The sequence below is a fragment of the Leptonychotes weddellii genome, chromosome 7 (genome assembly GCF_054177405.1).
Source record: "Leptonychotes weddellii isolate Sample4059 chromosome 7, ASM5417740v2, whole genome shotgun sequence".
NCBI lineage: Eukaryota > Metazoa > Chordata > Mammalia > Carnivora > Phocidae > Leptonychotes > Leptonychotes weddellii.
Window position 1 is genome coordinate 37,599,701 of NC_138375.1, and position 13,969 is coordinate 37,613,669.

General features: G+C 47.5%; 1 protein-coding gene across 8 annotated transcripts in view; it reads right to left on the bottom strand.

Moving 5' to 3' along the window:
- Window positions 1–13,969, bottom strand: part of SH3TC2 (SH3 domain and tetratricopeptide repeats 2) — a 77,342-nt gene that overhangs the window by 27,485 nt on the left and 35,888 nt on the right. For 4 of the 8 annotated variants that reach the window (XM_081826145.1, XM_081826143.1, XM_081826140.1 and 1 more), the window contains 4 exons: window positions 7,345–7,495; window positions 5,138–5,260; window positions 3,612–3,762; window positions 1,606–1,817 (listed from right to left, as the gene is read on the bottom strand). In XM_081826145.1, the coding sequence (XP_081682271.1) occupies window positions 1,606–1,817; window positions 3,612–3,762; window positions 5,138–5,260; window positions 7,345–7,495 (637 nt within the window). The remainder of the gene's footprint in view (window positions 1–1,605; window positions 1,818–3,611; window positions 3,763–5,137; window positions 5,261–7,344; window positions 7,496–13,969) is intronic. The other 4 variants (XM_081826144.1, XM_081826146.1, XM_081826142.1 and 1 more) reach the window with 3 other exon arrangements.

Here is a 13,969-nt window from a genome sequence, read left to right on the forward strand (position 1 = left end):
TCGGCTCAGGTCATGATCCCAGCGTCCTGGGATCGAGCCCCGCATCGGGCTCCCTGCTCAACGGGGAGCCTGCTTCTCCCTCTCCCTCTGCCTCTCTCCCTGCTCATGCTCTCTCTCTCTCTGTATCTCTGTGTCTCAAATGAATAAATAAAATCTTTAAAAAAGAAAGAAAGAAACAGAAGTAGAAACATACAGAGGGAAGAGAAACAGGAAAAGGTGAGGAAATCTGTGATGACATTTGAGTACCAGCATCCAGAACTACCTAAAACTCCTAAATTTATACTTGAACTTCCCAGTTATTTGAGCCAATAAATTGCCTTTTTTGTTTAAGCTAACTTGAGTTGAATTCCTCTGCCTGGACCCTAGATCCCCTGGTTGAGTCAATCCGGTCATACACTCTTTGTCCCTGAACCACTTCTGGGGAGCTATGGATAGAGGTAAGATGGCTGGGGAGTCCTTCACTATCCCGTCGTCCCTCCCCACATGGTAGGAATGAGGCTTCTTTGGGTGAGATTCAAAAAGGGTTGTCTGTTTCCCATTATCCCTCATAAGTCAATAATTAATTCAGGCCAGAAACAATGTCTGGTAAATAAGAAAAGGACAGCAGAGTTGCCCTGAGGTTCCCCTGGGGGCCAAACACAGGCGTGACTCAGAAGGATATTAAGAGATTAAGGGCTGGGGGCGCCTGGGTGGCTCAGTCGTTAAGCGTCTGCCTTCGGCTCAGGTCGTGATCCCAGGGTCCTGGGATCGAGCCCCACATCGGGCTCCCTGCTCCGCGGGGAAGCCTGCTTCTCCCCTCCTTCTCCCCCTGCTTGTGTTCCCTCTCTCGCTATGTCTCTCTCTGTCAAATAAATAAATAAAATCTTTTAAAAAAAAAAAAAGAGAGAGATTAAGGGCTGTGCTGGTGCAGACAGGGACCTCTGGTCAGGGGAAGCCAATACCGGGGACAAAGTTCGAGGGCCAGAATTGTAACAGAGACTTTCAGACCACCAACACAGTTCTGGAAGTGCCTGGAAAAATAAGAAGCTCTGAATTCAACTCCTACTGAGCAAGCAGGAGAGTCAGGGCTAAGGCCTCATTAGGACAGAGACATGTCTGCCTTCCTAGACCCCACCTCACTATCTCAAACATGTTAGCATGTACCCAGGTTTCTCCTAGAGTCTTATATAACTTTATAAGAAATATGTCACGACTGACTAGTTAACCTATAATATTTTGAAGATGCACAATTAAGTATTAATTTTTATTTCAATGTTGGAGCTTATAGTTCTTTTGTTTTGCATCTCACATATTTCTATAGGCCCTCGAGGAACCCACAGGGACCGGGCAATGTCCCCATAGTACCTGACAGATAAAGTGGCTACGGAAGTCATAGCAGGGTAAGGAGAAAGAGGAGCTAGGATCCCTCTCCTCAGCAGACAGGAGCATCTTTGAGGTCTCCATTGGGGCTGAAAAGAACCATCATGTCCCCAGAGGAGTCACTCCCCACCCTATGAGATGTGACTCCCCATCTTGGGCCACTCAACTGTACCCTGAAGGCGGAGGGTCAGGGAAGAATAGGGTGGGACTGCAGCTCTCACACAGCCTCGTTAGCCTGGCTCTTACCTTCAGCTGGTAGAATGTGAGTCGGCCCAGGCGATAATACACCTTCGCGTAGTATAGGGCCTCCTTGGGACTCTGCAGCCAGGGTGGACAGAGGGACAGAGTCTTCAGGTAGCAGTCCTCAGCCATCTCATACATGCGCAGGGAATAGTAGACTGTAGCCAGACGGTGAAAGGCCACCAGCTCCTGCTTCTGATCTCCTAGGAATTGGAAGACTAAGGGAAAGATCTCGCAGCCAACATTTCACGGGCATCCGATCACTCACCCCATTCTGTGCTATTTTTTGAAGGTCTTCTAGGGATCGGGGACTGTGCTTGGGATACACGGAATAAAGCAGAAGAGGTCCCTGTCCTCGTGTGAGGTTCACTGTCTCCTAGGACACAGATGTTCCTTGAATAATCTCACACACGAAGGCAAAATTACACCTGTGGTAAGTGATGCAAAAGAAAACACTAGGCTCTGGGAGTGACTGCTTAGAGCACGTGTGCTCGTCAAGATTTTCTAGGACGATTTCCTGAAAAAAATTTTCTCTTTTTAACAGATGTTTCTGTAACTCAAGATTCTGGGAAATGATTATTCCCAAGTCCCTGTAATGAAACATGGTGACAAAACTAGCTTGATGGGGTAGCTAAGGATTCTTTGTAACGAATAACTCTGTAGTACAAACGTCTTCTCCACATGAAAGCCGCCCCCTTCAGAGAGCTCCCTGGGGCTGCCCCCAGGAGCAGTCACCCTCTGGCTCCTTCACCAGCTCGAAGTCTCAGATGACTACAGAGAACGCCCCCCACCACCCACTTCTAACTCATGCTTTAGAACCTTGGTTTCTAACGGGTCTATGATTTGTTGTTCTGGGTTTTGGTGGGTCTGTTGTTTTAATAACCAACTCCTTTAATACAAAGTGGCCTTTTAAAGAGAACAAAGGCTTCCCACTGTGGTTTTGGAATATTTGCAAGATGGCTGTTTGATGCAATCTGAAAAACATCACTTTTAAGCTTCAAAGAGACAAAAGCCAAAAATAAAAGAAAAAAATCCAAGGGAGAGAAAATTCTCTGATATGGAAAAATCCGGTCACGGGGAAGTGCACAAAAGGGTGATATAGCCTCCTTTCAGCTTCTGTCCAGGGAAGGATAAAGGAGTGCTCAGAGCGGGAGCTGCCTGGGGCTCCCACCGCCTTTCCTGAGATAGCACACTGTCCCTCAGATAAGATTTTCTGCAGTAAAGAAAAAGGTAGGAAAAGGAGAGAGAGAGCTCTGAAGTGCAATTAGACACAATAAAGTCCAGTGCCATCCACATCTCAGGCCCTTGAGAATGCCCAGAAGTCCCTTCTAGAATCCTCCCAGAAGACTCCATTTGCCCCTCCATCAAATCAAGCCTTCTCTAATCAAACCTGCTTTTCCTCAAGACCAACATTCAAGAGGAGGGGTTTTTTTTTCATCTTTTTTTTTTTTCTGCCTTTTTCCTGTTTCCCACTAGCTTCTGGGGTCATTGCAAGCGTTTTCAGCTACACAGTGAGTTAAGTTCATGGGAATTTGATCTTCATTTACTTTTCAATTCCGTGTGGAAAATGTGCTTTTGACTAACAATCAACCCATTAAAAATCTAGAGCAGAGGCCTCTGGTAACAGGGGCACTACCTGTGCACAGGATAAAATACCACCTACCCTGCACTGGGGAACAATGCCGACGGTGGAATGGTAATCAGTATGGCGCAGGTAACACTCAGCAAGGACTTAGGGATCAAGCTCTGTGCTGCGGGTTTTACATGGATAATCACTGGTCTTCATAACAACTGCATGAGATGGGGGCTGTTTTTAATCCCCATTTGCCAATGACATAGTTGTGGCGTATAGACATTAAGCAGCTTGCTTGCAACTAAGATCTCAGTTGGGACCTGGGATTTGAACCCACACAGTCTGACTCCAGAGCCTCAGCTGTTATACTCTGTTATCCCCCCATTGGATAAGCGGGTAGCCCTCCCATTCAATATGGCCGACCATCAGGACCACCTACCTATGACCGTGCTGAGTCTGGCCGCCAAGGTGGCAAACTCCAAAGCCTTCTCATAGCCTTCCAGGCTGATCTGCAGCTCCGTCAGCTTGTTGAAAACCCGGAGCTCTGTTCTCAGGGCCTTCATCCTCCTCGCTAAAGGAACGGCCCCGGCCTGAGAACAGAAGCACGTGGAAACATAGTCCAGCTAAGAATCCTTGGTACAGACCATACTCTAGGAGGCTTACATTTTGCTGGTAGGGGTTGGGGGGATGGCCATGGCTTTTCACAGCTCGCTCTCCTGGCCCTTGCTCTTGGTTGCTCTGCCCAGATTTTAGAGGTAGGAGAACTAAAGGTCATCAGACCTCCTAAGACCAGAAAAACGGAGATGAGGAAAAGGAAGGTGACATTTCTTGAGGCCACATGGGAACGTATTCACCTCCCAGCCACATGATCCATTAGCAACCACAGCACCATCTGTGGAGTATGCACATGGTGTCTGAGTGTGCCCAACAAATAATCATTTCTATTACTTTCATTATGATAGAATTGTAGGCAGGTCACTTCATCCCTCTAGACTTAATTTTCTCATCTATAAAGTGCATAGGACAATGAGTAGCTCAATAGTCAGGGACATGCTTCTTGTTCTCCCCACCCCTAGCTCAGTGCCTGGCACATTGATAAATGTTTGATGACTGAATAAAGAGCTGAATGAGCAAATGAATGAATAAATGAAATTTTAGGGTCAAATAAGATAATGAGGTTTCCGACCTTCAGTCAGTGATGAACAATTATGATTTTGACATATCTGCTTAACATCTGCACAATTATTTAATTACTATTTTTTTTAAGATTTTTTTTTTAATTTATTTGCGAGAGAGAGAATGAGAGACAGAGAGCATGAGAGGGAGGAGGGTCAGAGGGAGAAGCAGACTCCCCGCTGAGCAGGGAGCCCGATGTGGGACTCGATCCCGGGACTCCAGGATCATGACCCGAGCCGAAGGCAGTCGCTTAACCAACTGAGCCACCCAGGTGCCCTAATTACTATTATTTTTAAATCAATGCTCTTTTATTACTTTGCCTCATCCTTTGCAATAATATCTGTGAAGTCATGGGTTTGATGTGCTGGTGTTACACATTTTTAATTTTTAAAATATATTTGAATGTGCACACTTGATAAAAACATAGTAAAACGAAAGTGTTCATCCGGGGACCCATCATCTCCTACCATGCCGCCAGTGGTACACAGGAACCTTCTGGTAAACACAGAAGTATGCTAGAAATGGTAAAGTACCATGAACCCAAGAGGTGTAATTATTTTGGTGTGTTTTCCCAGAGAGGATAATTTATCAAGCCCAGGAATGATAGAGTTTATCAACCCCTTCTTTGAGAGCCTGTTGATTGAAAAAAGGGAGAGCAGGTGGGCACTGGATGAGGAAGGAAAGAAAAAGGAATCCCAGCAGGAGAGGGGAAGGGGACCCCAGGCCACGTAGCCCTGCCCACATTTGTGCCAGGGCCCAGCTTGGTGCACGACGCAGCCCGGGGCTCACTCGGTAATACTCCACCGCACGGTGCCTGTGGCGGGTCCCATTGAAGAACACATCACCTGCTTCTTCATAGAGTTTGAGAGCCAGAGAGGGCTCCTCAGACTTCAGGGCTTTCTGGATGGCTGCCTGGATGGGACAGAGACAGGTGTCAAAGGCAGAGAGGCCTTCCAAATATCCACAGGAGCGACAGGAATGAGATCCTGACCACCTGGGTTAACCCTCTGCTCACATCCTCCGAATGCTGAACTGTCCTCCGCACTCACAGGGCCGGTAGGAAGCCTTTGCGACTCCCGAGTCTGGCATTTCCCCACCACAGTATGAGAGACTGCTGTGGTAGCCCGAGAGACGATTTTGAGCAGTACGTAGACAAACATCTTATGTTTTAATAGTTCAGTATTTATTTTAATGTGTTTTAGAGAAAAGATTAATAATACATCCACACCTGTGGTTTCAGATAGTGTTATTTAGTGTAAAAAACTAAGTTGATTTGAAGTTGAGTCAAAGAAAATAGTAATGGGACAGAAAATACATGAACATGGCAAAACCATGAACTTCACCCATAAATGGCTGCAGTTTGGAAAACAGTGATCTCATCCAACACCTGCACTTCGCAGATGGAGAAACTGAGGCTCAGAAAGGAGACGGGAACTCTGTGTTTACATAGTAGTGAGTGGCAAAGAAATGCTAGTGCCTTCCAGCCCCCTACCCTTCTCCTGGCACCCAGGACCTCTTTATCTCTCGCTTCCATACTGCATCTAAACAGAAGGCGGAGAGGAAGCCGAAGTGGCAGATGGACCCCACAGCATCTGCAGCACCACTAGGGGGCCTCAGAGAGCCTGAGGTTGAGAATGGCCCTGCAGAACAGCGGGAACCAGTCTGGGGTTGTGCGGGCCTGGGACCAGGCCTGGCCGTGGAGTCTCTGGCGCAAGACCCCGCCGTACAGAGGAACAGGCAGGGAGATGGGATCCTGCCATCCGGAGGCTCTGCCGCCAGGCAATGCACAACCCCACGGCTCAGCTCCCTCTGGGCCTCGCCTCCTGGAGAGCCAAAGGCAAGACCTAATTGTCTGCTCTCCGAAAGCCCTCCGAGCTCTAACATCCCACGGCAGAATAGCGTAGAGGCTGAGAGTGAAGGCGTTATGTCACACTGTCCATGTGCAATTTTCACCACTTACCAGCCGGATCACCTTGAGTAGGTTACTCGGGCTCATTGAGCCACATCCGTAAAATGGGAGCTTGAGTAGAAACTCCTGCTGCATTTGGAATGAGGGTTCAACTACAGCAGGTATGTGACGTGCTTGCAAAATCTCCTGTGCATAGTGAGTGCACGCTCAATGCTACACAGCCATAATTAAGCCTCGGTGGAAGTGGGTTTGTGTGCGTTTAAGTAATAAGGGGAATAATAGGGAGAAAATAAGAAATGGGAAGGAAGAAAAGATAACTGGCATATTTTCAATGGAACAAATAATATATGCCATCATAATGTCAGCCTCGTTCAGATAACAGAAATGATGATTAAAAAGAAAAAAATCCAAGGGATTTTTAATAATAATAATAATAAAATACCATTCATTAAGGATTTACTAAGTCCCAAGCATTTAGTAAATGCTTGCTTTGCATATGTATTTACGATGCAAGTGACACACCTAACCCTTACCCTAAGAGATTGGGTTTACCCATGAGGACACTGAGGCCCCATGACATAGCAGAAGTAGCTGATGTAGCAAGCCCAAGGTCACACAGTCCGTAATCGATGGCCCTGTGATTGGATTCCAGCCCTGTCTCTCTCCAAGGCTTTTAATCACTGCACTCTACCATAGCTCAGGTATTAAAGGGACACAAGAAAAAAGACTGGAAGAGGACAATAATGTTAACGCCCTGCACACATCAACCTTGCCTCACATTGCAGTGAAACCCCAAAGTAAAGGTGTGTGTTGAGCTTAGCAAAAATAGATCTACTTGACGTGACAGATGAGTGAGCCTCCTAGCACATTCTTTGAGAGCTCATACATGTATCTGGGACTCAGGGATTGTTGGTCACCAGCCCTCCCTTGGTTCCATCTTGTGCCCAGGGAGCATCCCAGGGTCAACCCTCCCTCCAAGGGCTCAGCATGGATATCACCACTCTCTAGCTACAGCTGGTCACTTTGGAGGGTACAGCTGTCTCCTCTAATGGCCCAAGTGGGCAGATGAGCTCTGCGGGAGACCTACCTGCAGGTACAGCTCCACCAGCTCATCTTCCTGCATGAGGTAGTGGAGTCGCCCAGCCCCGAGCCAGGCCTCAGCAGCCTTGTCTTTCTCCCCTAGGTCGATGAAGATACGCAGGCTCTCTTTGATGCAGGTGAGAGACTTCCTGAGAGACCTGGGCAGACAGACACAGACCCATTAGGTGTGAGTCAAGGGACCCCTCCAAGGGGCCTTGGAGTCACTCAGCACCAGAGGAAACTGAGGCTCTGGGAGGGAGTGAGATTGACCCTGATCATACAGAGAGGTTGGGGCCTGATTGGAATCTTGGCTCTGCTTCAAACATCTGTGCGACCTTGAGAACGTATAAAACCTTTCTGTGCCTTAGTTTCCCCATCTGTAGAGTGGGGGTATCATTGTACCTGCCTCAGAGGATTGTTGGAAGAATTAAATGAGATGGAGAAACTGCAGTGCCCAGAACAGTACCCCCCACAGAGTAAGTAACAGTGATGAATGCTCACGTTAGTTGTCACTTTCATTAGTATGGCCCATGGTCCATCCATCTTTCGACTGCACTATGACATTTTTTCCCATAAGCACCTATAACACACAGGGGATGCCAAATGCATATTTACTGAATAAACGCATGAATGAATGACCGTGGTGGTGACTTTAAATCATCAAAAAGATGTTGATGTTTTGTTTAAGAAGAAAAATCAAAGAAGGGCGAAAGTTTTAAGAGGTTGGTGCTTAATGGAGGACTCTAATTATCTGGAAAATTGTCTTACGTAGAAAACTCTTCCCCCCCCTGACAGGGATTAATGAAGAAATGAGGCATAGGTAATGTAGTGTGCACAGATTCGGAATTCTAGAACCAGAAGGAACACTGGGTATCATCTAGTAGTTCTCCATTCCAGCAGCAATTAGAATCACCCAGAAGCTTTTTAAACAAACATACACAGGCAAAGTGACCCCAATGCGTGGACACGCCATGGTAGACTGGGAGACTCTGGGAGCATTTTGTCAAAGCTCAGTAGCAACTTGACTGCGAACGTGGGTTGAGACTTGCAGATCCAACACAGCCCCTTATGTTATAGAGGAAACAGGTCCAAGGGTGGGAAGTAATTTGCACAAGGTTGCACAACACATCAGGGGAAGATCCGGGGCCACAACTCCCTTCTCCTGAGTCCCAGCCCGGAACGCATCCCACAGTGCCTACCTTCCTCTGAGACTCATGGTGCTCCTGCAGCAGCATTATCTGGGAGTTTATTAAAAACACAGACTCCTAGAGTTATCTCAGACTCACTAAGTCCAAATAATTACAGATGCAAGCCCTGAATCTGGATTTCTAATGCACCAAGGTTATTTTTCACACACACCAAAGTCTGAGAACCACTACTCCAAACCACACAGATCCTTCTAGAAACACTGATCATCATCAACCGAGTGTATGAACAGTTAGGAGGTCCTCATCAAACCTCATTATGGGCAACTCAGCCCCAAACCCTTGTGCACAGTGATGGAAACAAGCATCGCCTTCGACTAATGAGGCCCTGACTTATCTTGGCGATGAGGCAGCTATTGGCCTTCTAGAGAAAGTGCCAGGTGTTTGGCCCTTGGGAGTTTTGAGAAGAAAGAACTTAGGTTTTCCCCACTGCCCAGCTCCTGACATGACATCCAGGATGGTCACAGGCCACCCTCTCTCAAGTATTAGAATGTCAGACTTGCTGCTGAGACCATGCCGTGAGCTGAGAAGCTGCACAGGATGCCGAGCTGGTCACCAGTCTCCCTGGTTGAGCTAGGATAAAAACTCTTTTATCACAGAAGCCCTGTCCTTCTCTCTCCTGCTTCATACCGCCCCCCTCCCAGACCTCCAGCACAGTTTCCAAGCACTGCTCTCCCCACTCCCACTGGAACAGTTGATGAAGACAGGACTCATACATCTCATCCTCCTATTTCCTGCTCTGTTTTTCTTTATCACCATTTGCTGTCCTGGGAGACCCTTAGGCTATGGTTGTTTTGTCCAGACCCCCAGGGAGCAAGATTTGCGTTATTACAAAGAAGCCAATTACAGAGGAGGAGAGGAACTTTGCTTCTTAGACCTTTTCTCTCCGAGCTCACCGTGACTGCGGATGAGAGATCAGTATTTCCAAGAAACACCCCATTGCAGGAGGCAGGACTTACAGAAGCCTAGCTACTCACACAGCACCATCAAGACTCCTTGTGCATGCAAGGTTTTCCAGAGACCACTGCCTCCCACCAGCATGTACACCTGAGCCATGATATCCAGTAAAAACACATGCATTAAGGTCTGAACTTGGGAGGTGGTTTCCAGCCTCCTTGGTCTTGTCATGTCAGCAATCACCACCCCATTCGTTCACATATGACTATGGCAGTGCTTTATCACCCACCGGATGAGCCACCGGCTTGGCCTGGAATGGCTCAACATCCCAGTTCCTTCAGCCTCACCTGCAGCAGGCTCTAGGTGTGGTTTGGCTCCCAAATCAAAAGAAGTAAGGAGCCTGCTGGGGGGGACAGCCTTCATCCCAAGTGTCATGCACTCCTGGGCCATGTATGCCCACGCCCTGTCAGGGTATCTCTCCTCTTCTTCAACCCTGAGTCCTCTGTTTCCCATTTTTCCTGCCCCAAAGGTTTGGTCTTTACAGCTGAGTCCTTATTTCTTCCTTCCCACCTGGCCCTCAGCCATGAACTTGTGGCCAAGGGACTCCGATGCACCGGCATTCCCAGACTTCCTCTTTCCCTCCCTTACCGGGGCTTTCCAGATCCCTGCCCGAATGAGCGTCTGACCTCTCACTCATTGGACCTGCCCCATTGCCATAATAAGAATTGCTACTCACCAAGGGCTGACCCCATGCCAGGTGTTGGGATATGAATTTTCATTATACGTTCTCCCATTTAAACCTCAGAAACACTAAGCCGCGAGGGATCTTAGCCCATTATGCAAATAAAGAAACCCAATGGGGACCTTTTTATCTTGTCCAAGTTTGCACTGTTCATTTCTAAAACTTTATGTTGAGCCCTCTGCGGTTTTGTCTTGTGATACGTGACAGTAATGGTTCCCTGATATTTATTGAGCATTTGGCATGCATTATCCCATGTAATCATCATAACAGCACCAGGCGAGCAGTAACATTATTACATCCATTCTACAAATGGGAAAAATAAGGCTCAGAAAAGGTAAGTGACAGGGACCAGGTAATAAACGCTGGTTAAACCAGAGTGTAACCCTGAGAATCTGACTCCAGAACCCCACACACTCCCTCAAGCAGTGCTCAATCTCGGGCTCAGAAACCAGCATATGGGAAGGTTTCTGCTGCTTTTACCCCTCTAACAGCCTAGAAGTTTTGAAGAACATAAGCTACTTTTCAACCTTGAACAAAGTTTCCTCACCTGCAAAAGTGGGGTGGTGAAGTACATCTAGCCTAGCGATCAAATGACGACATGTCAGTTGAAAACAGTTCTTTCCTTGCTCGGGATTACAGAAATGTTAGTTATTGGTCATATTCGTTACACTGAAAACCAAATGTTGAGGCATTTCTTTTTTTTTTTTTTTAAGATTTTATTTATTTATTTGACAGAGAGAGACATAGTGAGAGCAGGAACACAAGCAGGGGGAGTGGGAGAGGGAGAAGCAGGCTTCCCGCGGAGCAGGGAGCCCGATGCGGGACCCGATCCCAGGACCCCGGGATCATGACCTGAGCCGAAGGCAGACGCTTAACGACTGAGCCACCCAGGCGCCCCAAGGCATTTCTTTTTTTTGTTCCACAGGAATAAGAAGCATAAAAATAAGAATAAAAGCCAGGAGTAATGACTTCTAGGCTACTATTATATTCATACGCAAAGAACTGTTATTTTGTGAGGACCTATTGCATGCAAGGCATTTCTTCTTTCTAAAGATAATATGCACATCCTTCATGGCACCTACCACAGTTTATAGGATACCTTTGGAGAATATGTATATAAATATTGTCAATTTCTTGAACTAGTCTATAAGCATTGTGAGCTCAGGGACCATATCTCTCTGTCAGGTGTTTGGGCTGTAGTAAATGCTCAGTAAATATTTGTTGCGTGGGTTCAATAGAGCCTCAAAATCCATGGATCCCACCTGGTTCAGCTCTAGAACAAGGTACAGTCTGTATTGTGTCATCTGAAGACAGAAAACAAGATCCCCAAGGACTGTGCATTGAGAGATTGAAAACACCAGATCCTATAGTTGTCACCCTGGAGGCAGAGAGAGCAAGACTTTAAAGGTCCTGGACAAAGGGACAGCGAAGTGTTCCAAGGCAAAACCCCAAAGGCTGGACCACAGCTTTCGTCATCTTCTTGCCCTCCCCTACCATCCTCCACCTCTAAACCCTAGAGAAAATCTTTCAAGGAGGAGGAATTAACATGAGTAGCAAGGTGGCACGGAGAAGTGAAGCCATCTTAAATGGAGGAGGCAGGGATCTGGGATGCTCCCAGTGTGACTAAGTGGGTCAGCAGTCTGGATGCTCTGGAGCAGGCAGGGGTCAGACCAGATGCAAAATGAGGCCCTTCTCATCCATACACCTCCCAGAGGTTTCACACTATCACCATCCACACTTGTGGTTTATTGAGGGTGAAAAGTATTGGCTGAACAGGCAGAAGACCTACAGAGTAGTTAAGAATATGGACTCTAGACCAGGGGTTGGCGAACTATGGTGAACTATGGCCCATGAACCATGCAGCCTTCCTCCTGCTTCTGTAAACAAAGTCTCAGCCGCACACAGCCACACTCATTCATCTATGTCATCGACGGCTGGCTGCACGCTGCACCTGCAGTGTACTTGAGACAGAGACCACATGGCCCCAGAGCCTAAAACATTGACTATCTGACCTTTTACCAAAAAGTTGGCTGACTCCTGTGCTAGACTTGGCCTGGCTATCGATCCCCACTGTGCAGCTTCACGCAAATTACTTGGCTTCTTTCGTTCTGTTTCTACAGCTCTTTGTGCCCCCACGCAGTTATCCTGAGATTACACATTGCTTGGGAAACACCGCGTGCTCACTGAACGCCGTCAGTCACCATTACGACCACCATTTTCACTATGGCTGCTCGCTGTGCCAGTCCAGAGGCCCACTGCTCCCCACCCCGGCCCACCCCCACACCCCCTCCTAGGGCACGGGCTGGAGGCCTCTCTCTCCTCTACTACCCACATCCACTTGAACACCCACCTTCCTCAAACCTACAGAATGCCTTCCAAATGTGTCCTCACCTTTCCACAGCTACTTCCAGTCCCTCAGCCCAAAATGCTTGTTCTCTTATCCTCCTCCACTTTCCAGAATCTTACCCATCCCTCACGGCCCTCCTCAAATGCTACTGCCTTCATGAAGTCTTCTGTGACAGATCCCCAACCCTCAGCCGAAAGTGTCCTCTTCTTTCCCTCCACACTCGCCCCTGCAGCTGCCTGCCATCTTGCCCAGGAGTGTTTGCTGCTTTTGAGCTTCATGAGGATGGAAATTTCGTGGGGACAGTTTAGTTGAAGAAATCTGTCTGTACATTAAGACCCACTTAATAAATACCTCCTAGAAATCAGTGCCAGAAAAGCATTTGCTCCCACAGGTACATTTGTTTATGTTGTGTTTTGTTTTGTTTTTTTATCACACAGTGAGAACCTCTTGTGGCTTTCCCCTTTTTACCTCAGCTACCAGGAAGCTTAAAGCGAAATTACAGTAACCACCTACAGGTGCGTGCAAATACCTGTTTACCCGTGTCTGTCGGGCACTCTGTAGGAGGAGGTGATTTATACATGCTAAATAAATGTGGCATTATAGCACATTCTCCTTGTTGAACCAAGCATTCTGCAAAGGGACAATGCCCTTATGTTTGCATGGTTTCCTCTGACACCTGAGGCACTTCTCGATCGACTTCCTCGTATCACTCACATTGGTGGTATAGCAGGAGCAGGGGAGGTTTAAGTCCTCCCCCAGTTATACAAGACAGAATCTCAGAGATTAGACTTATAGAAGATTAGGGTTAAAAGATCCCCATCTGGATCAACTTCCAGAATGATGGAATAAGGACCGCCAAAAACCCACTACCCCATAAAAGGACTAGAATGAAAGCAGTGTCGCTCTGGAGCCACAAGTCCTGTCCCCTCCCACACTGCAAGGATCTGAAACTCCCTTCCTAGAATGGAAGGCAGAGATAGTGGGAGGTCTGGAGGACCCCTGATTCTTCCAAGAGAGGGAAAGGGTGAGGGAGAGGGAGACAGAGTAAGGGGGACAGAGAGAGAGAGAAAGAGAATTTGTTATCTGATTATTAGTGATCTGATTGTCAGGGGGCCCAAGGTTGCCAGGTTGCCTAGAAAAGCAACACTTGGGGGTGCCTGGGTGGCTCAGTCATTAAGCGTCTGCCTTTGGCTCAGGTCATGATTCCGGAGTCCTGGGATCGAGCCCCGCATCGAGCCCCGCATCGGGCTCCCTGCTCAGCGGGAAGCCTGCTTCTCCCTCTCCCACTCCCCCTGCTTGTGTTCCCTCTCTCCCTGTGTCTCTCTCTGTCAAAAAATAAAAAATCTTTAAAAAAAAAAAAAAAGAAAAGCAACACTTGTCATTCAATTAGCTTCTCCTCAACTACCACTCTCTGCTCAACTACAGCAATGATCCCGGCTCT